Below are 21,635 nucleotides of genomic sequence, written 5' to 3'. Positions count from 1 at the left end.
ATGGAAAACTCAAATACTTTCATAATCATATGACAATCTAATTGTGTCACAAAACAACATTACATTCAGAAATAATTACATTCGATTATCTGCATGTTGAAATTGATGTATTCTATTCAGCAGTTACAATGATCATTTTCGAGTATTTTTCTGCTTCCTAACTAAACCTCGGCTGTCTGTGGAGTTGAGGAGCTTCATCATGAAGTTGAATTCCATCTCCGGTGACGTCCTCGGCTGTGGCCAGTTTGCTCCAGCCGGCAACTCAATGCATCTGAAGCCTCTGCTCAAGTAGAGCTTTGTGGCTCCAGGGTTGGTAAGGTCAGAATGCAACGCGATGGCACGGCATCCCCAAGATTTAGCCTTTGCCTCTGCTTTAGCAACCAATGTCTTTGCTATTCCCTTTCTCCGATATCTTTCTCGGACAGCAACATTCGATATATACGCGATTCCTGTCCTGGAAGTGATAACAAACACATATATCAAGCCTCAGATGTATTTGGTGGAATTTGAATTCAAGGCATAATGAGAAGTGAGAACGAGCGTACCTTCTTTGTTGATGGGGCCCTTTTGTGGAAGGAAATCGGCTACCGTATCTACTGTCAAGATCCCAGCTACATAGCCTTTGCATAGACTGAGTTTTCCATCAAAACTTCCAATCCTGAGATCGTCACTCCCTAAAAAGAACGGAACTTCCTCGGAAGAAGTTCCGGTCACAGCAACTAGGCAAGTTCTCTGGCAGCCCTTCGGCAGCGAGAGTCCAAAGAGCATCCCGATTAGCCTGTCAATTCTCAGTACAAAATCTAGAGGGAAAGAGAATTCAGGGAAGAAAGAGCTGCAGTGTGTCTCGGCTACTTCCCAGCAGTCCTCTATCCTCGCCTCACGAACAACAATCTCGGGAGAGACTGGGGAATAATTCAGCCACTTGACTGGCTCTACAAGAACCTATGATATTAAGCAGCAAGATAAGAATATGCAGAAACACAATTCATGATGAAGGATAATAAGCTTATCCCAACAGTCTAAGAATTCCTAGCTCCAGAGTCCACAGTATCAAAATAATTATCTCATCGTATCTACAAAATATTTGGTTGAATAGCATTTGTTCACATCCATTAGCATCATCATAGGATGGACACAAAGTCAATGCCAGGCGTCTTTCTTGTGTACTGATAAAATAAAGATCTACGAATCTGATAACATAGAACACTCTTTTTTCAATTTCTCACCCAACTAGCCCAACAACCAAGAGACATTCATATTGTAGGCAGGAAGCACAAATAGTAGGAATCCTAATCCCAAAATACTGATAATGCCCCTACCCGTTCGTCATCAATTCGCAGATAATCAGTTTCATGCCTGTACAGGAAAGATAATGCTATACTCTGGACCTAGACTCCAAACTATGTCTGATGAGTCCTGCTAAAGTTCACTTAGTGAAGGAAAGTTTCGAGCCTTGAAAGTTTCGAGCCTTGACGACAATGTACCTGTTAATGATGACATGGACTTGTCTATATCTCTAGGAAAGGGTGTTAGAACTTGCACTGAACGTTCCAAGTTTAAATATGGTGTACCTTGAACAACAAGAGAAGTCCTCAATAATCCTAAATGGAGAATCCTCGAAACGAGGAAGTTGGAGCTTTGGAATGACGGGAATAGGGAGACCTCTTATATTCCTAATGGAAAGAAACCAGTTGGGTGTAATGGGTTCTCACAATTAACCCTAGGCTGATGGAAATATAAATAAGCTCAATGTAACACTGAGTACTAATCAGTTCCAAGCTCGCCTTGTAGCTAAGGGTTCTAGTCAATCCTATAGCAAAAAAACTATGAGAAGCATTAGCTTTTGTTGCCCCTCTCAATCTCATCAATCTCCTAATCCCCCTTGCAGCCAACAACGACTGGCCACTGCATCAATTGCACGTCAAGCATGATTCTCTAGATAGAAACTAAGAAAAACAGAATGTATGGGGATTCCATCATTCCACTAAAACTCATCTAACTTTTACTTCATCTATAAGTTAAAGAAATCCTTGTATGATTCTAAACAATCCTCTCGTGCATGGCCTGAAAATTTCTGCAAACACTAGTACGGTATGATATATCAAAATTGAGTTCCTAATAGTTGTGTTGATACCTTCAAACCACCTACTTGCCTCCAACAACAAATACTAGCAAGAAAGAGCCAAATTATACTAGATTTGGAGTAAAACGACTCAAAGAGAGAGTTCGAGTCAAGCCTTCAACTATGGTAGGCATACCCTCATATTAGCAACAAAAAGAGTTCAAAGCATGATATGCAATTATGCATATGATTATAAACTAATAACATAGAGATGGCCATCTTCAAATATCCATGAATCATCAGTCCACTTATTGTCCATGGTTCCACTCCATCTTAGCCTTAATTGTGATTGAATTACTCTGAGTTTCCCTACTGTTTATAATTATGTGGCTTCAACTAAGAAAAGGTCAACACCATCAGACATCAAGCTTATACACAACTGATTGGCTCAAATCTCTTCAAATTATAGCATCATCAAACACACAAAAATGGAACATGAAATAAAAGGGTAAATTATGTTCATACCTATTGAGAGCTGAGGAGGACAAGGGAATCCAGATTTTGAAACATGACAATGAGACAAATTGGGAGTACAAGAGAAAGGTTGATGCTTGAGATTCTTGATTTGGTCAGTGGCACTGAGATTAAGGAAGCTCCCTCCCAAACAAATCGTCTGTGTCTGCATATCTCTCTGACCCTTCTCTCTAGGTGGAGATGGAGAGAGAAGAGAAGGTATCAAAAATTCTACTCCCCTTTTCTCGATTTTGGGACTCCCAAATTTTTTTGGGATCTGAGATGCTCTCTCTCAAGAAACCATGGGAGAAAGGGGTAGTTAAAGAAATGAAAGACGAGCAAACAGACAAGTGATGATGAGTTCCACGCAAGTCTGGATCTCACCATTTTTATCTAATTACAATTCAGCTGCGATCAAATGCTAATGAGAAATTCTACCGTTTCACAGTATAGTCATCATTTGAAAGAAAAAGAAATCCGAAATTCATCAAAGTAGAGTCATCAGTGAGTGAAAGAACAAGAAATCAATCAAAGTTGAGTCTTTTTCATGAGAAACTCTAATTATTTTCAATTTTCATTAATTTCTCGGTTAATTAGGCAGCCTAACTAAAATTGCAGATTGCACTTTCTAGATTGTATTGGAAATAAATAGGCTAATTTCTTTTGTTGAAAGCAATCCTCAAATTTGATCATTATTTTGAATCCATGTGATGAAATAAAATAAAAAGAGTGGCTATTGGAACAATTTGGTAACATGGAGTATATCTAATGTAACATGGATTATTGGAACAACTTAGTACATGTAATGTAACTACTTAATAGCCACAAAGAAGAGGTTCGTTTCTGCATACTACTAAATTAAGTCTCCTAAGACAACAGACAAACAGAGCATGTACTCTCAACATCGCTCAGACAAATTGAGAAGTTTTAACTCTTAGCTAGGTAAATGGAGACTGCTAAAGGATTTTTGATGTGGTAATTGGAGACTGCTGTGTTACTCAATGGCCTTAGGTTTAGTGTAGGAAATTTTATTGGAAAAAATGTTCTTGCGAATGTAGCGTTTATTAGATACTTCTGCAGCGTCACATGCTCCTGCTCATCCTTATGGGGGACCTTTCATAAGGAAGCTCGGTTTGTTGGACTACTGGAAAGAAAATGGAGCACAAAACTTATTAGCAATAAGATTACTGACACATATAACATGCTTACAAATTCAGATAGCTATAGATCATATGCAACTCAAGAAGACTAAGTTAATCCACTCTTTTAACTCTCAAACGTACTGGATTATCCCCACATGCCTCAATGTTATTCACACGATTTGAATTGCATATGCAAAGATTAATAAGAATCTTGGATGCAGAGGAAGGCTAACAGATGAAGGCACCATGGAATCGGTTTTAAAGGGGCTGACAGACTGAGGATGTATGATTCTTGATTCCATCTCATTAATTCATTATCTATTTACTTTTGTTTCTTTTTCCAATTGACTTTTCTACTAGGTGGTCTTACAAAATCAATTGATTGGTAACAGAGCAGTGGACGCATTTTAAAACATGAATTTGAGTAAAGGCCACTTACTAGATTTGAGAGATAACCAAGCTGCTATACAGAAAATTCATTAAAGTTGCTATACAAAAAATTCATCCGGAAACGTAATTTTCGAAAGTTGAAGGACTATTTTACAATTTATTATTCCCGCAAAAAACTGTTAAAAACAGTTGTGAAGCGAAGAGACGCGACTCTTCGTTTTCAGCCTCTTCTTATGATCGATTTCTGGGTTCAAAGAGGATTACAAAATCAACGTACGAATATCTTCGTAACCTGAATTGTATCCGATCAAATATTGGTAGAACCGCCAAATTGATTTGATCTGAAAGTGTTTTCATGCCTTTCAGGATATCCAAATTTTTCACGTTTGATAATATCTCCCTAACAAAGACCAAATCAATTTTTCTGTAAATGTCGAACAAGGAAACGGCGAAGGAAGCAACGAAAGGTTTTGCGAAGTTGGATAAGTTTGCTGGCCAGGATTTCAGACGTTGGCAGAAGAAGATGTATTTCATGTTAACTGGTCTGAAGGTCGTGTATGTTCTGAGTACTCCCATGCCCGAGGCTGTTGATAATGAAACTCTGGAACAGACGAGGAGACGAATGAAGTGGGAGAACGACGACTACATATGCCGTGGTCACATTTTAAATGGTATGTCTGATTCCCTATTTGATGTATATCAAAACGTAGAGTCTGCTAAAGAGTTGTAGGATTCCCTCGAAGCCAAATATATGGCAGAAGATCCCTCTAGCAAGAAATTTCTTGTTGGTAATTTTATTAACTATAAAATGGTTGATTCGAGGCTTGTCGTGGAACAATATAACGAATTGTTGAGGATATTGGGACAATTTTCCCAGTATGATATGAAAATGGATGAATCCATTTCTGTTTCTAGCATTATCGATAAACTGCCACCCTTCTGGAATGATTTTAAAAACAATCTGAAATATAAGAAGGAGGAGTTGAATCTGATCGAACTTGGAAGTGACTTCCAAATCGAACAGTCCATACGTGATATGCAAAATGGCTCTGTCGGTAATGGGAAAACAATGGTTGGTTCTTCTGTGAACATGGTGGAAGAGGGTGAATCCTCCAAGGCTGGGAAAGAGAAAAGATCGTTCCAAGGGAAACGGAAGTTTCAAGGAAACTACAGTAAGGCTGGGGATAAGAAGCCTAAACTGATGTGTTGGAAGTGCGGTAAATTTGGGCACTTCAAAAGGGACTGCAAGTCTGGAAACAGTGGAAGTAAAGGAAAAAACGTGGCTGGTACAAGTGGATCCAAGGATCCGGGAAAACAATCAAGTCTAGAGTAAAATATAGTGCTATGTTTGGTTCAGATCACTTTGATACCGACCTATCAAAAACTTCCATATCATTTCTTTCTCGGTCTAGAGTAACAGAGATCTCTGACATAGAACATATGCAATTCTTAAGGGATTGCTTAGTTGAATTGTGTTCTCTAGATGTGCAAAAATCATCCGTTAAAGCTGTTGCTTCTTTATGTCGATGTGCCAAGATATTTAGCTTGGCAATACAAACAAAGAAAAAGGTTTGATACTGATTTGATTTAGTATTATTATTATTATTATATAAAATAAAAAATATACGAAGGATACTGACTGGAATGGGTTGTCCTAATCTTTTGAAACATGAAGCAGTTAGAAAGATTTGCAGCTGGGAATATGTTAACTGTGTTGATATGTGGGTTAGGTTCATATCAGCAAATATATGCGACTATGATCTTCAGTCCTTGTTCTTTATGACCGTAAAGCTTATTGATGGTGTAGCTCACATGTTTCCTGGTCCAAGGTATTTACCTCTGAGACTCAAGTCCATCGAGTGGCTGAATCTTCTCTCAAGTTCGAGTGGAACTTTTATACCAGTTGCTTCATTAGTGTTGGATGTTTTGGAATATAAGGTTTCCGGGGAGGGAAGAAAAGCTCAAATTGCATTCAATACTATGACAGTGTTGAAGGTGAGGATCTTTTTTATTCAATCACAGGCAGAAAATCTATTGTCATTTTCTTCTCGATTTAATGCAAAATTTGGACCTTGGTACCTTGTAATCGGAAACTGTCATTTGCAGCTGCCCAAACATTACCTAAAATAAAAAAGCTTTCAAGACGAATGCTTTCAGTCTGCTTTCAAACAGCTTGCATTTCACTTTTCTCAGTGGAGCTACCATATTTCGTTTCCTGACCTGGCTACTATTCCAGTAATCCGCCTGAGAAGAATTCTTGATCATCAATCAGCAGTTTCTTTTCTTCAGGTTTGTGTCTCTGTATCCAATTGTTCATACTTCTATACGTGGTGGGAGGTAATTTAATCGAGAATCATGGCTAAACATGTATATGCAGCTTGAAAAGTCGAGTCTGAACGCTCCATTTACTCAATATTACAGAAGTGTCCTGGAGAAGGCTTGTGAAAGGAAGTTGCATAAATTTGATAAGAAAAGGTACAGTTACTCATACACTAGCTGCCCTGTATGATTGACTATAGCCAATGACACAGAGTAGCATGTTACTTTGTTTCCTATGGAACGACTCTATTTCAGTTTGACAGAGCTGAAAACTTCAAAGACGAATGCTGCAAAGCACAAAAGAAAACCAGTAGCTGCAGATGTTCATGTTGATGCAGAAGATCAACCTGCTGAAAATGGGACGGTGAATAGTAAACGGAGGAAGAGAGCCTCTGAAGCCCAGTAATAACCATCAAAGCATGGTTTTCCAAGGAATTCACCCAATTTTGGAATTAGAGTACTCAATTCAAATCCAATATAGCCTTGTTCTTTTCCCATTGTTGTATTCTGTTCGTTGAGTTCGATCCGATGTATCAGAAGATCATAGTGCCTTTTTTGATAAAATTGAGAGGAGTTTGCTTAGCAGCATCAGTATTTTTTAGTGTTGAATACTCAAACATGGATAACTCAAATTTTGCTGAGAACATAATTTATCAATGAAATGAGATTTTATAGTTGATGGCTGCTATATTTTATGTGCTCAATAAACCTGATTGTGAGACACTGAGATATTGATAAAGATATTGGCGTAACTAATCAACAAAACCAGGTAATTTGCTTTACACTAATAATTTGTTTCACTAACAATTGTCTAATCTGATTAACCTCTGCAAACAATGAAACTAAAACTGGAGAAAAATATGCAAATGCTTTCGATGAAGGGCTCATATCCCCTCTATCTGATTGCAGCTTATCGACCCGACAACTAGGGAGTTGGGATCGTTGCTTCCCTCGCAACTCAGTACTCTTACCATCGCCCACAGCCCCGATGAGCCTCTGCCCGTGTCTCCAGCCACCTTCTCATCATGGTTTTGAAACCTCCACGTCGGAGATGGTTGTGGGCTGGGGCTATGACGGCGGCTCTGCCTGTTCTTGGTATCCTTCAGCTCCATTTTACTCGAAAATCTTGAAATCCCAGACAAGAACAAGAACCATCTTGCTTTTGCAGACTGTGAAGATGTCAATATAGGCATCTTATGCAGTGGGAAATCAAAACCTTTTCCCTGCTTGCTGCTGTTGTGCTTTTTCTTGGAGCCAAGCCTCCACCCAAACAAGCTCCAGCCGCGCTTTTTCTTGACGCCCGTTGGTTGTTTGATGTCAACTTCTTTGGTTGGGAGGGCGTCCGATGCATTCGGTTGTTGTTTATAAGCGATGATCTTATCGCAGAAGATGATGTTCTCCGGTGGGAAACACGGGGTGGGGTGAGTTAGCTCGTGGCTGAAGAACTCAAAGTAGTTGTCGTGGTCATCGGAGGACATGGAGGTTGAGCCTTGTGAATCAGCAGAGAGATCCTTCTCCCACTCTTCAACACTCTGATCACCATACAATGGGAGATCACACAAAGAAAGTGTCTCATATAATTCATCTGTTGTGTCATGCATTTCTTTGTGCTCCAAGAATGATTCTTGAGGCAACATTTTGAGTTGTGTATTTTTTTTTCTTGTTTTGGTGAAATCTATGTTGTGACTTAGGATTTGGAAAGGTTTGTGGAGTTTATATATGCAAAAGGGATTTTTTGGGAGACAGAGATTGTGGCACATGAAAAGGATTGGTGTTTGTTTTTGACTAAAATAATCAAGAAATTGGTTGATGGATTTGGCTTTCTTCTAGATCACCAAATAAAAGTTAAAAATGGTTCTTTAATTTATAGGAGAAGTTTGATTATTGGTTGGTTTTCTAGAAGAGCATGCCATATGGGAAGACATGTCACAATATGGTTTTTTAACTATCACAAATTTGACTATTACACTAAATTTGGTATTTGAATAATCCAAATATAAGAAAATTGAGCATAAGAATTGAATAATTTTTTAAAACTAAATATTTACTTTAACTGATCTGAGGGTTTGTAATTTGGACTGAGAGTTGAATATGATTATTTTCACTTATTTTTTCCCTTTCCTTTTTTGTTTACCAAAAATGCAATATTAATTACTCAGATAATTTATACTCCCTATTCTCATCTAAGTAATCAAATGAAACAAAAATCGAAAATAAATAAATAAATTTACATTTAGAGATGAATATCAAGTAAACACAAAGGAACTGTTACACCTGCTTGCAATAAATCTCTCTCTTCTTTTCCAACACATCACAATAGAAGGGATTGCAAAGCCAAATTTCAGAAAACAAAATCTTAAATCTTTATCAATTTCTATGCCACATTGATTATTGTAGAAAATATCTCTATTTTTTGAGTTGGTTATTTGGTAAACGTCTGTTTGATGTAGTTACCCTCCAAATAATTGCTACTCATTGACTTAAACATTCAATTATCTAATTGAATTCAATACAGCTCAAACATGACACGCTTAATATCTTCTTATTCTTAGTATATCTCCACCCACACCTGCAGAAAAAGAAAAAAAACATTAAAATGTTGAATCTTTTTTAAAACATTAGATTTTATATTTGTTTCTTTAGGTCTTTTCCAAACTAAATGCTTATTTTTCACGTCGTATGATTCTTTTAATTTTTGATACGTTCACAAAATTCAACTTACAAATTTTGGAATTGAATATGTTAATGATGTATTTATTGTATGTATGATGATGAAAATTAGAAATTAGAGAATGGGAAAGGCTAATCAAAGTTGAAGGAAAGAACAACGGACATTAATTTACCATGAGAATTAATGGAAAAGTTAAGGTTTGAAATTGAAAATGATCCGTTAAATAAGTAATACTCCATAATTAATAAAATTAAATTAGTAACGGTGTAACACAGATAGAAATAGTAGGTGTAACACAGATAGAAATAGTATATAGTAGTATTAGGTCATCTCCAACCATTTACGCCAAACTCAAACCCATTTTTGAGTATATGTCACATTAAAAAGTAGTTTTACTTCAACCATTTACACCATATTTAAAATTTGCACCATTTTTGGGTATTTGTCTCACAAAAAATTTGCAACAACACCAAATATGGTGTTAATCCATTGAAAAATCCAAAAATAGGTTTGGATATGGTGTATGATTGGAGAAATTGTCTACATAAAAAATGAGTTTTGATGTATGATTGGAGATGGTCTAAGACGAGATCCGCATCCATTCCTTCTAGACTGAAAAATATACGTAAATATTTATGATATGGTTCATCTAGAAAGACGTAATTAATTAAATAATAAATGCGCGTTATTACCTCTTTCTTTCCTACTACCTTCCAATATTTATCTAACACATTCACATGTCATCTCGATTTCTTCTACTAATATTTTGACAACTCTATTTTTCATCACATGCGACTATCTAGCCTCAAATATCGCCAATATAGCATATTGACATAAGGGTAATATTAAACAAATTTTCACTTAATAAAGAAAAGAGGAATGATATGCTCCATACCTTAGGTGAGCTTCTAATGTGAGGACCACTCTCGTTTGACACACGTTTAGTATTGTTTATTTTGATTTATATATTTAATTTGATTCTAATACATTAAAAAGTGTTATTAAAATTTTTTTATTTTACAAAATTAATAAAAAAACAAAGCTTGATTTGTTATTTTATTAATTTATTTGAAATTATAGAGAAAACGAGCAAATCGAGCTTTGACTTTTATAAATTTTGTAAAATTAATAATTTCAATAATATTTTTTAATGTATTAGAATCAAACTAAATATATAAATCGAAACGAACAACTCTAAACGTGCGTCAAACGAGAATGGTGTTCACATAAAATATGTAGCATATCATTTCTCATAAAAAAAATAACTAAAATTTTAGAACAAATAAATAAGAAAAATGGGACTATAATTTGTTTTACTCATATTGAGACTATTGCTTTGGATTATGAGATTACGTGCCACCTACATGTTCTGAGTTCTATTTTTTTTCTATAAAACCACTCCATCCTTCCACGATTTAAAGAATCATTTTGTCATTTTGGTTTGTCCATGATTTATATAACCATTTACTCTATTCCACTTTTAGTAGGCGGATCTCACATCCCACCAACATTTTACACTCACAATCTAATACTATAAAACTAATACTTTAAATGGAACACATTCCACTCACTTTCTCCCTTTACTTTTCTTCACAAAATCAAACAATTTTTTAAAACTCATGCCGAGTCAAAATGACTTTTTAAATGGTGGACGGAGGAAGTACAATATATACAAAAGTATAATATGTAGTTCTCCCATCTCATAAAAATATGAACATTTCTTTTATTGTCATATCTTTACCATCACAATTAATACTACTCATAATACAAACAACACTAATTTTCTTAAAATCTACATGAAAAATTAATTTATGGTTTCATGTGAACAACCCATATTAATAAATTTTTAGTATAGTTTTTTTTTAAAAAAAATTAACTACTATATGAAGGAGGAAATTACAAATAAACTCCTATACTATTGAAATTATAACTGATGTCAAGAGGGCTCGAACTCGACACCTCATACATTAATGTCTAAGTTCCTTGCAGCTAGGACAAAGGCTCTGGACTAAATTTTTAATATAGTTATCTCATCATTTGACATATCTAGAAATCAGCACGAAAAACATGGGACAACAAACAAAAGGTAACTACATTGTGTGTCACTATAGTCATTATTCGGATCAATTATTGGTTTAACACATTGAACAACTTCAAAACTAAAAAATACTTCTGTCTCATCATTTGCGACCGTCTCACTATTTTAAATTAAAGGTATCTACAAATCAAATCAGCATGAGAATACATATGACAACAAAATAAAAGGTAACACCCGATCTCCGACCCACTCAATAAGTCTATTCGAAATATCTTGTAAGAAGCACGAAAACAAGTGACAATAAACAAAAAGTAACACAATTGATAAATCTATTCAAGATATCTAGAATTCAGTACGAGAAATATGTGACAACTAAGTAAAAATACCGCTATTACATAAATACATTGGATGTCAATCTCCTCTAGAAGAGCAATAGGAAATCTATATATATACTCAAACTTGTTCCATCATTTGACAATCATCCCCACATTAAACCCCATTGTCAAGATAAACACATTCACAATCTAAAAACACCTCCATCATGAACCAAACCACACCATTCCTCCAACAAGAAGAACCCCACCGCCTCTCCTTTTGCGATCTCCCACTCTCCTCCGCCACCCCACCACCACCACCACCACCCTCCTCACCCGACCACCTCTTCGAATTCTCCGCCGCCGCCCCCTCCCACTTCGATGACATCATCTTCTGCGGAAAGATCATCCACGCCGGCGCCGCCGTAAAATCCCAATCCCTCCGCAAACCCGACCGCCCCGACGACCAGGTCCGACGGCTATCGGCGTCAAGCCGGTTCAGCGGCGGCGGAGACACGGGGTACCACGCGCAGAGGGTGAACATAAGCGCGCTGACGTCGATGTCGGCGAAGTCGAGGAGGAGGATGTTTATGTTCGGACCGGTGAAGTTCAAGCCGGAGATGGAGCTCAGCGCCATCAAGCAGAGGCAGTGGAAGATGGCGGAGGAGAAGCTGGCGTCGCCGCCGCCGAAGAGCCGTTGGGGGGTGGTGCAGTCGAGTTTGAGGGGGAGGTCGCGGTTGTCCAGCGTCTTGGCTAGGTCGCTCGGTTGCATTCCGGTGGCGGCCGGCGGCGGATTGGAGCGGTGGGGGCTTTAATTTTTTATTTTATTTTTCAAATAAAGAGTTGGACTTTTGTATAAACAATTTTTTTTGTGTATATAAGTTGAAGAATTCTTTTAAGACAAAAATTCTGGGGAAAAAAATCTTAGATTGACATGGTTAACAAAAGTAATTTTAGAGGATGGATCATATAACACATAAACTAAATAAAAAATTTTACAAATTTATGAGACTAATATTACTCTTATGACTTCATTGGAGTATGATTTTAATTGAATTTCATAAACACAAGAAAAATTTTACTATGAAAATGCATAGAATAAACGGTAAATCGTTAGAAAAATAATGAAGTATCGTGATATTCTACTCATTTTGAAATTTTAAAAATTAGCAAGAAAGAATATGAAGTTTAAATTTGTTCCTAATTACCCTACTATAGAAAAATCGGTGACACACAAATAATATGTTTAATTCTAGATATTTCATTACATGGCGACCATATCAAATGCAATTTCGTCAATTTTGCAATCTTAATAAGTGTAAATAAATTAAAATTTTAATAATCAAGAAAAAAGCTTAACCAAAATTTTGTGATTTTCCAACAATTTATCAAAAGAAAGTAGTATAAATTGATAGGGTATGAAGGCGTATATATGATCTATTGAACGTAAGAGCATCTCCAAGGGGAGGTAAATTGATATAATTACCATATTTATCTTTTTTTTCATGAAAAATTATTCTCCGGGGAGAAGTATTTGAGAAGGTATTATACTTTTTTACATTTTAAAGAGGTATCTGGTAAAATCTTATAACTACCATATTTACCTTCTTTTCATGAAAAAATTATTCTTCAATGGGAAAAGTATCTGAGAAGATATTACACTTTATGTTTTTAATGCGTTTTATACTATTTTTTTATTTTTAAAAAATAATTTACCTTTCTATATTAAGTATCTTTTTCCCTTGGAATGTGTTACTTTTTAAAAGGATTTATTTCAAGTACATAATATACATTTCTATATACCTTCCCCATTTTAAAAGAGTATATTTTAAGATAAATACGTAATATACATTTCTATATACCTTCTCTCCTGGACATGCTCTGACAATAGAGTTTAACAAAATTTCCCTAATTTCAATTTCAATTTGAATTTCAATTTCAATATACTCCTAAAATGTCACCACTCTGTAAGTAAAGCTATGGCGTCGCGCTTCAGTTCAAGGATGGCGCCAAAATGTAATCTTTCTCTCAAAACTCCAAAAACCAGAGCTCCACCGCCGTTTGATGACCCCAAAGATATCCCTCAATTTCTCAGAAACACCTGCAAATTCAGCGCCTCTTCTCACGGTATCTCCCTTGTAAAAACTCGTGCTTCCTGTGCATCTTCATAGAAAAGTTCATTATTTTACAATTTGGTTGGGGTTCTTGAACAGGTAAAGAAGCTGCAAGAAGTGTATATGCAGTTCTCACAATCGATAGATGGGAGTCGCTGAATTGCATGAGATACAAAACAGCATCGCTTAGGCGAGTTCACGGAAGGTTAGCTCTCAAATTCTTGAAATGGGTTGTGAAGCAGCCCGGTTTGGAGCTCGCCCACATAACTCACTTGTATTGTATCACCACCCACATTCTCGTTAGAGCAAGAATGTATGATTGTGTTAAGTCGATTTTGAAGTATTTGTCGGACACGGGTTCGGGTCCAAGATCCGTTTTTTATGCGTTGATGGATACTTATCCTCTCTGTAATTCAAACCCTGCTGTTTTTGACCTGTTGATAAGGGTTTATGTGAGAATGGGGGCAATTGATGATGCTTTAGAGGCTTTTCGTTTGATGTGTTCGAGGGGGTTTAGGCCGTCGATGTATAGTTGTAATATGATTCTTGCAGCAATGGCCAAGGCTCGGCGTGCTGAGCCTGTGTGGCAGTTTTTTGGGGAGGTTATTGAGTATGGTGTGTGTCCGAATGTTGTTACGTTTAACATAGTGCTGAATGTGCTTTGTGGGGAGGGGAAATTGAAGAAGGCGAGTTATTTACTTGGGAAGATGGAGGAGAGTGGTTATGCCCCGACTGTGGTGAGTTATAATACGGTGCTGAATTGGCACTGTAAGAAGGGGAGGTATAAGGAAGCTATGCAGCTGTTGGATCACATGAGTTTACGGGGAATTGAGGCTGATGTTTGTACATATAATGTGCTTATAGATGATTTGTGTAAGAATAACACAAGTGCTAAAGGGTATCTACTCTTGAAGAAGATGCGGATGAGGATGGTGATCCCTAATGAAGTCACGTATGATACTCTCATAAATGGATTTGTTAATGAGGGGAAAATGGGAGTTGCTGGGAAAATTTATCATGAGATGTGTAAGGTTGATGTTTCACCGAATTGTATCACTTATAATGCACTAATTGATGGGCATTGTCGTAGAGGCAATTTTGTCGAAGCTTATGGACTTCTTGATGAAATGCAAGCAAAGGGATTGAGGCCGAATCAGGTTACTTACGGGTCTCTTTTGGATGGACTCTGCAAGCATGGAAAGTTGGATTCTGCGAGAAATCTACTTGCGAAGTTTAAGCTCGATGGAGTTACTGTCAACTCTATAATGTATACTACTCTAATGGATGGAGAATGTGGAAGTGGCAATCTAGCTGAAGCTGTGGGGTTTCTTGATGGAATGTCTAAGAATAATATGCATCCTGATATTGTGACATATTCAGTTCTTGTTAATGGATTTTCTAAAGCTGGGAGGATAAATCATGCAAAGGAAATAATCTGTAAAATAGTTAGATCTGGAATCAGAATGAACACAATTGTATATTCTACATTGATTTGTAATTCATGCAGACTGGGAAATATCGATGAAGCAATCAGATTTTATACCATAATGCTTCGTAGTGGTCATTTTCCAGATGCTTTCATATGTAACTTATTGATATCCACTCTTTGTCGAAGTGGAAATGTGGCGGAGGCGGAGGATTTCATGCATCACATCCATAGAATTGGTCTTGCCAATTCTGCTACCTTCGATGCAATTATTGGTGGTTGTGTAAGTAAAGGAGACATCTTGAGAGCATTCAAATTGTTAGATAAAATGGTTGAATTTGGCTACCAGCCTAGCGCCTTGACATATGGAAGTTTACTGAAGGGACTGTGCAAAGGAGCAGATCTTCAGGAAGCGCTTGACTTCTTTAGTAAGCTTCGGAAAATTCCTCATGCTACAGACATAGTCACCTACAATACCATGGTGGCTGAGTTATTTGCTCAGGGCTATTTTGCATTGGCTCTCAGTCTTATAGATGAGATGGTTGAAAACAACATGTTTCCTGATAGTTATACATACGGTTGTCTGATTGCCGGTTTATGTAAGGCAGGGAACATCTTCACAGCAATTATTCTGTTGGAAAGGGGAGTGCAGAGAGGAACTCTTTCTCCAAACCAATTTATGTATTCCAGTATAATTGGTGGACTCGTCAAGATCGGCCAAGGACGAGCTGGCATTTACTATTTTGATGATTTGGTAAAGCAAGGTCTGAATCCTGATATAGTTACTCTTAATGCAGTTATTGATGCATGTTCAAGGACAGGAGAGGTCGATAAGATGGGCTATGTCCTGTCAATGATAGAGAGCCGGGGTTTAACCCCTAGTTTGACTACGTATAACATTCTCTTGCATGGGGAATCAACACGAAAAAATATTTCTGGTTTCTTCGCGTTGTATGGAGCCATCTTGAGTAATGGCTACGTTCCTGATAAATTTACTTGTCATTCTGTTATTCTGGGGCTGTGCAAATCCGGGATGCTGGATGTTGGAGCTAAGTTTCTGAAAATGATGATCGAGAAGGGGACTCGTGCAGATCACTTGACATTTGATATGCTTATAACAGCGTATAGTCAGAGAGGCGACGTGTCAAAAGCCTTTGATTTGCTGAATTTTATGAAATTTGTTGGAGTTTCCCCTAGTGAAGTTACCTTCTCTTCTATCTTCAATGGTCTTAAAAGAATATCAAGATGCCGCGAATCCCATGCTTTACTTCATGGGATGGTGGAGAATGGTTATATCCCGACAATCAGACAGTACTGCAGATTGATAACAAAAATGTGTAGGTGTGGAGATATACGTGGTGCTCTTAAGCTTAAAGACGAGATGGAGGCTCTTGGCATTAGCTCCCGCCAGGTGGCTGAGAGTGCGTTGGTTAGGGGACTCTTGCAGAGTGGGAAGACAACGGATGGGATGGCCATGCTGAAAAGCATGGTGATGAGCAAGCTCGTTCCGACCATTCCAACTTTCACTACAGCCATCCATGCATTGTGTAAAGAATCTAAAATGTCCGAGGCAATGGAGTTGAAGCTTCTGATGGAACGTCATGGAGCTAGACCGGATGTTGTGACTTACAACGTTCTTCTCTCTGGCTTCTGCCGGAGTGGTGAATTTGCTCGTGTCTTCATGCTTTATGAGGAGATGAAACGCAGGAGTGTTGCCCCTGATGCCACCACGTTCTCCATTCTCATTGAGGCCGTTTCTGCTGAGAACGATCCTGTGAGAGACGAGAAGATACTGGCCGACTTGGAGGAAGGAGGGTTCGTTAGCCAGAGTTCGACTGGTGAACCTTGGGGTCGGAGATTGGCTGATGCTGTGGCGAATATAAACCTCGTGAAAGGCAAACCTTGAGGCCACCAGTAGGTCCTATTTTGCAGAAACCTGCGCGGCTCCTCAGGCTGGCAAGGCAACACAGGGCGCGATCGTGTTGAATCCCGAATTCTGCTTCAGTAGCTCGAGCAGCCTTGGGTACGGCTGATGTTTGAGAACACACATCTGCAGTGCAGATCAACGAGGGAAGAATGAGTGCTGCTCAGATCCAAGAATTGAAGAAAATTTAACTTGTTTTGCATAACGTGTTCATTGATTTAACTCAAATTGGCTTTAGTTCTTGAAGATGTGTATTTATGCAGATGTAGAAGCTGTATATATATATATTCAACCTCTTTATTAATGATACATGTATATGGACTAGTATTTTTAAATTATCCTATGAATAATTTGATGTTTAATGATAATAATAATAATAATCATTTCTAAATATGTTTCTACTGTTTCGAGAATCATGTCTAGTTTTGTATTGCTTCATTCTTGAATTATTTAAATTTTGTCACTCATTGGAGTTATATATTTTGGTAATTTTAAGTTTAGGTTGATGAAAAATACTAGTACAGTACTATATAATTAGTTTAGATCATTTATAAATATTCAATACTAATTTCTAATGTATTTAATTTTATTGGAACAATGTTTACAATTTAATCACTCTTTCACCAAAATACAAAAATACAATTTAATTACTTTCCAAATATACACTTGGCATCATTGCTTGTACTTAGAAATTCATTGTTTTTTTGCAGCACTCCCTCTCCCTCTCCCTCTCCCTCTCCCTCTCCACATTAATATAGCTCTCTCCATTCGAGTCATTTTGCAAAGCTGAGACCTCGTATCTGTAAGCCTCTCTATCATCTATCTTTCAACCTCGTCTCCATGTGTTTTAAAACCTTAATTAAACAAATGTAAGCAAAAAAAAAATCAAATCTTTCGTGTTTCTCGAAGTTGTAGGTGCAAAAATGGGAGACCCTAACCCGAACCCGGAGGCGAATCAGCTCCCAGAAGCCGACTCGCTGCCTGATGGGTTTGTCGAATCCTCTACGGCGGAAGAAGAGGTGGATTACAAGGAGGAGAAGCTGCTGGAGCCCGGCTCGCGCCCCGAAGTTGTGATAGAGGATGGCGGTTCGTCATTGGGTAAATTGGTCGAGCACGTGGCGGATCAAACTCAATCAGCGGCTGCAGCTCAAGGCGATGTGAATGCCAAGGACAAATGTAATGTTCTTGTTTTTCAGTTTGGTGTGTTGTAAAAAGATGCTAGCTTTCTTTGTTTGGTTTGTGATTTAAGTAGAATTCTTCGTCCATATTTGGGAGGTTATTGTTTTTTATGCTGTTTGTATATTATATGTGCTGTATGTTAATGGATTCTTGATGCTGTAAATGGAAAGGGATAATTCTTGATGTTCAGTGGTGCTGTTTACACCATGAAAGAGAGGGTTTCATTGATCAACAGTTTGATATACTTGCTTCTGGCATATGATATGGTCTTCAAAAAAAATGTCATTATAGCTTAAATGCATTTCCTAACGTGTTTCCTTATTACATTGGTGCAGGAACAGATTTATGCGTTATTGATTATGTTTTCAACTTAATACAATAAAATATTCTCGTATAGCTGGTTTTGTTTCTATTGTAGATGGTTTTTGACTATTTACTACTCTAGATTTTCTTTTGCTTTCTTCACTACTTTGCTAAATCTAAGCTACTCACTGTTTTTGCAGCTGTTGAAGATGCTCAGACGCACACAGTTACCTCAGTGGAGATTGCTGGGACTGGAACTACTGAAAACAACAAAAAGGTATCCATAATGGATTCATCTTGAATAAATTGTGCCCTTCAATGTAATTATTGTAGAACTTTAAGTAATTTGGTTATTGGTACTCCTATCTTATCGTCCTTCAGGGGCCCTTTGAGAGAAAGTGAACAATAGTTTAAAGGTCACTTGAAAATTGCATCAAATCCATTTCCTCGTAATTTTCTGATTTTCTCTGATACATTCCACCAGGAAGCTCCTGAAGTCAAGCGCAAAATCAAACGTACCTTCAAATCAGAGAAGGAATATTTGGAGTTTACTTTGAAGTTTCAACAAGTCCTTACTGAAAGAGATTCTGGTTGGTTGCTGTGGTTTATACCTTCTAATATGTTTTATAAGTTTAGTTCATATCGCTCTGTAGACAATGTTTTTGTATCCCAAATGTTTTATTTACAATTCAACCTTGTAACTCTGTAGTTTTTATGTTAACATCTCCATCTCCGTCTACTATCTAATAACCTCATATATTTGCTTTAATTGGGGATAAGTCGTGCATCACAGTTCTTTTTTCTACTAATTTGTATGTCTTTTTCTTATCTGCAGCTGTTGCTGTCAGAGATAAACTTGAGTCATTGTGTCGGGAGCTGCAACGTCAAAATAAAATGTTAATGGTATTTTCTTGGCTTTCTCAGATCATCTACTCAACCATCTCCTTTTCTGTTTTTTTCAGACCGAAGTTTAGATCCATATGATCAATAGTCACATGTAGTCAGAAAATTTTCTTAGACCTCTTGTTTCTTAGGCCTCATGTTAATGGCCAGTATAGAACTTTCTTGCGGGAAAATGTCGGGAATGATGATACCCTTGACTGCAAATTCATATCTTCCTGATCTCTTTCTGAAATATTGATATTAGTTCGCCTTTCTAATCACTTGCTGTTTGCTTGTTTCAGGACGAGTGCAAACGAGTGTCAAAAGATGGACAGAATTTGAGATTAGATCTGTCAAATAAGTTCCAAGATGCAATTAAGGTTCTTATATTTGTTTGATATATTGTATATGGTCCTGTCTACTGCCGTGTTTACTGTTCTATGCTCATCACTTTCTTGCATGTTTAAAAGATTCTTGGTTGTCAAACCTGAAACAGCAAATGACAGCTAGCAAGATTTTTCTTAGTAATTCTTAGAAACTTTTCCTTACAACTTGCTCCTCTGAATTGTTTGTTGAAATTAGGTAGCTCTTATTGCATAAATGTATTCTTGAGTGCATAACATCTGGAAGGTCGTTGCTCCATAAATATAAAGAGTTCTAGCTCAAAAAATGCTAACTGTGATTCCTTTTTCTATATTTATGTTTATGTTTTGCTTCTTTGTTGTAGGAAGTAAGCTGTAAGCTGGAGGAACAGAAAGATGAATGCATAGCTCAGCTAAAAGAGAACGAAATGTAAGACCAAATCAAGGGCTTTAGTTTCTCTTGACATTTTTGAACTTTTTTCATTATTGTCTGTTTGAGTATAAAACATTGGGGGCATTGTTTCAAGATTCTGTGGGATGAAATGATGAGCATGAAGTTTACATTTCTAGTTGATTATAGAAGATCGTGCATACAAACCCTATATATCTTTGATGGCGCCAATTAATTGATTAGTCCTTGGACCAACTCTCTCTGTTCTAGTTGAATCCGATAGCTTCTCAGAATTTGCAAAAAATGTTGCATTTAACGTCTTGCTTTATTCGTACCAGTTCCTTTCATGCACAATATTCTCTAACTTCAGGTTGAAGATCAAGTTAAAACAACTTGTCGAGCAATATACTCTTTCCGAGCAGCAGCATGCACAGCAGGTATGTCCATATCCAAGTATAAGGAATTATGCTTATACAAACTAATGGAGTATTACTTTTCTCCCATTGAGCTGAAATTGGAACCTTTCATCTGGCTTTGCAGCTAAAACAGAAAGCACTCGAACTTCAGCTTTCTGATCTGAAACTTCAGCAACACGACGAGAAATTAAAGCAGGAGCATGCTCAAATGAAACTTTACGCAGAACAAGTGGCGCAACTCTTAGGAACCGAAAAGAATTTGAGGTTGCAGTTAACAGCCGATGGCGAAAAGTTCCAACAGTTCCAGGTCGGCCCATTATAGTCTCTCGAACGTCACATTTCAATATCTTAACACTATCATGAATTGCGAATTTGGCTAGTTCATTGTGTTTCTTTCTCTATAACTTGGTTTCTTTCTTCCCACTTTGTAATCCATGTTTACCAGGAAGCATTATTGAAGAGTAACGAGGTTTTTGAAACATTTAAGCAAGAAATTGAGAAGGTAGAGAGTGTCATGGCATTACTTTTTAAAGATTTTCCTCTATTTGATCCATATCCGTTCCTTTTCCTAATATAAATGTGAACACTGGGTTGGTAAAACTAGATGGCGAAATCAATAAAGGACCTCAAAAAGGAAAACACCTTCATGAAGAGCAAAAGCGAGAAATCAGATATCACCCTAATCGAACTGGCCAACGAGGTATGAACCACAATTTGCTGTCAAAAAACACCTTTTGATCTTCATTCTGTATGACATGAACTAACTATGCAATGTCTGTTTACCCCTCCTGAGCAGCGCGAGCTCCTGAAGAAACAACTGGAGAAAACGAGAAATCAGAAGGACAAACTGGAATCGCTGTGTCGATCCCTCCAAGCAGAGAGGAAGACGAGTTCAGTTGCAAGCAATAGTTCAGATACTGTTGTATGAACTCAGCTGTTTGGAGTGGAGTGCTATAAACTAGACATGTATTCCAAAGGGCTGATGTTGTTAAACTTTGCCAAATTAAGGTTGTCCTAACAAATTTTGTTGGCTGAGTTGAGTGAACTTTTGGTGTTTCAGACTTCCCTTGTATATTGTCATGTTGCAACAGCTATTGAAAAGTCTTTTCATATTAACTGCTTCCTTCAAAATTGTGCCTGCACTTCACATACTTATGCTCTGTGAAGGACTTGATTTGTTAGTATGATT

The 21,635-nt window shown here is 37.3% G+C and overlaps 2 protein-coding genes and 1 pseudogene across 3 annotated transcripts; 2 read left to right on the top strand and 1 right to left on the bottom strand.

The window, feature by feature from the left end:
* Position 1: 1 nt before the first annotated feature.
* On the bottom strand, positions 2–2,011 carry LOC121779199 (annotated as a pseudogene).
* Positions 2,012–13,428: 11,417 nt separating this feature from the next.
* LOC121778387 (pentatricopeptide repeat-containing protein At5g55840-like) lies at positions 13,429–17,222 on the top strand. Its single transcript, XM_042175734.1, has 2 exons — positions 13,429–13,576; positions 13,663–17,222. Exons 1-2 carry the CDS (start codon positions 13,429–13,431, stop codon positions 16,893–16,895), a joined length of 3,381 nt encoding a protein of 1,126 aa, XP_042031668.1. The 3' UTR covers positions 16,896–17,222.
* A 377-nt stretch (positions 17,223–17,599) lies between these two features.
* On the top strand, positions 17,600–21,562 carry LOC121780285 (beta-taxilin-like). Of its 2 annotated transcripts, none has more exons than XM_042177831.1 (12): positions 17,600–17,715; positions 17,823–18,089; positions 18,596–18,672; positions 18,880–18,985; positions 19,231–19,298; positions 19,580–19,657; positions 20,005–20,069; positions 20,401–20,467; positions 20,571–20,753; positions 20,892–20,948; positions 21,051–21,146; positions 21,243–21,562. In XM_042177831.1, exons 2-12 carry the CDS (start codon positions 17,837–17,839, stop codon positions 21,372–21,374), a joined length of 1,182 nt encoding a protein of 393 aa, XP_042033765.1. In that variant the 5' UTR covers positions 17,600–17,715; positions 17,823–17,836; the 3' UTR covers positions 21,375–21,562. The 2 variants fall into 2 exon arrangements, with proteins under 2 accessions (XP_042033765.1, XP_042033766.1); XM_042177832.1 differs by having other exon boundaries at positions 17,602–17,715; positions 17,829–18,089.
* Positions 21,563–21,635: the final 73 nt, after the last annotated feature.

This window comes from Salvia splendens, chromosome 19 (genome assembly GCF_004379255.2).
Source record: "Salvia splendens isolate huo1 chromosome 19, SspV2, whole genome shotgun sequence".
In the NCBI taxonomy this organism is placed as follows: domain Eukaryota; kingdom Viridiplantae; phylum Streptophyta; class Magnoliopsida; order Lamiales; family Lamiaceae; genus Salvia; species Salvia splendens.
This window is presented reverse-complemented; position numbering and strand designations above follow the sequence as displayed.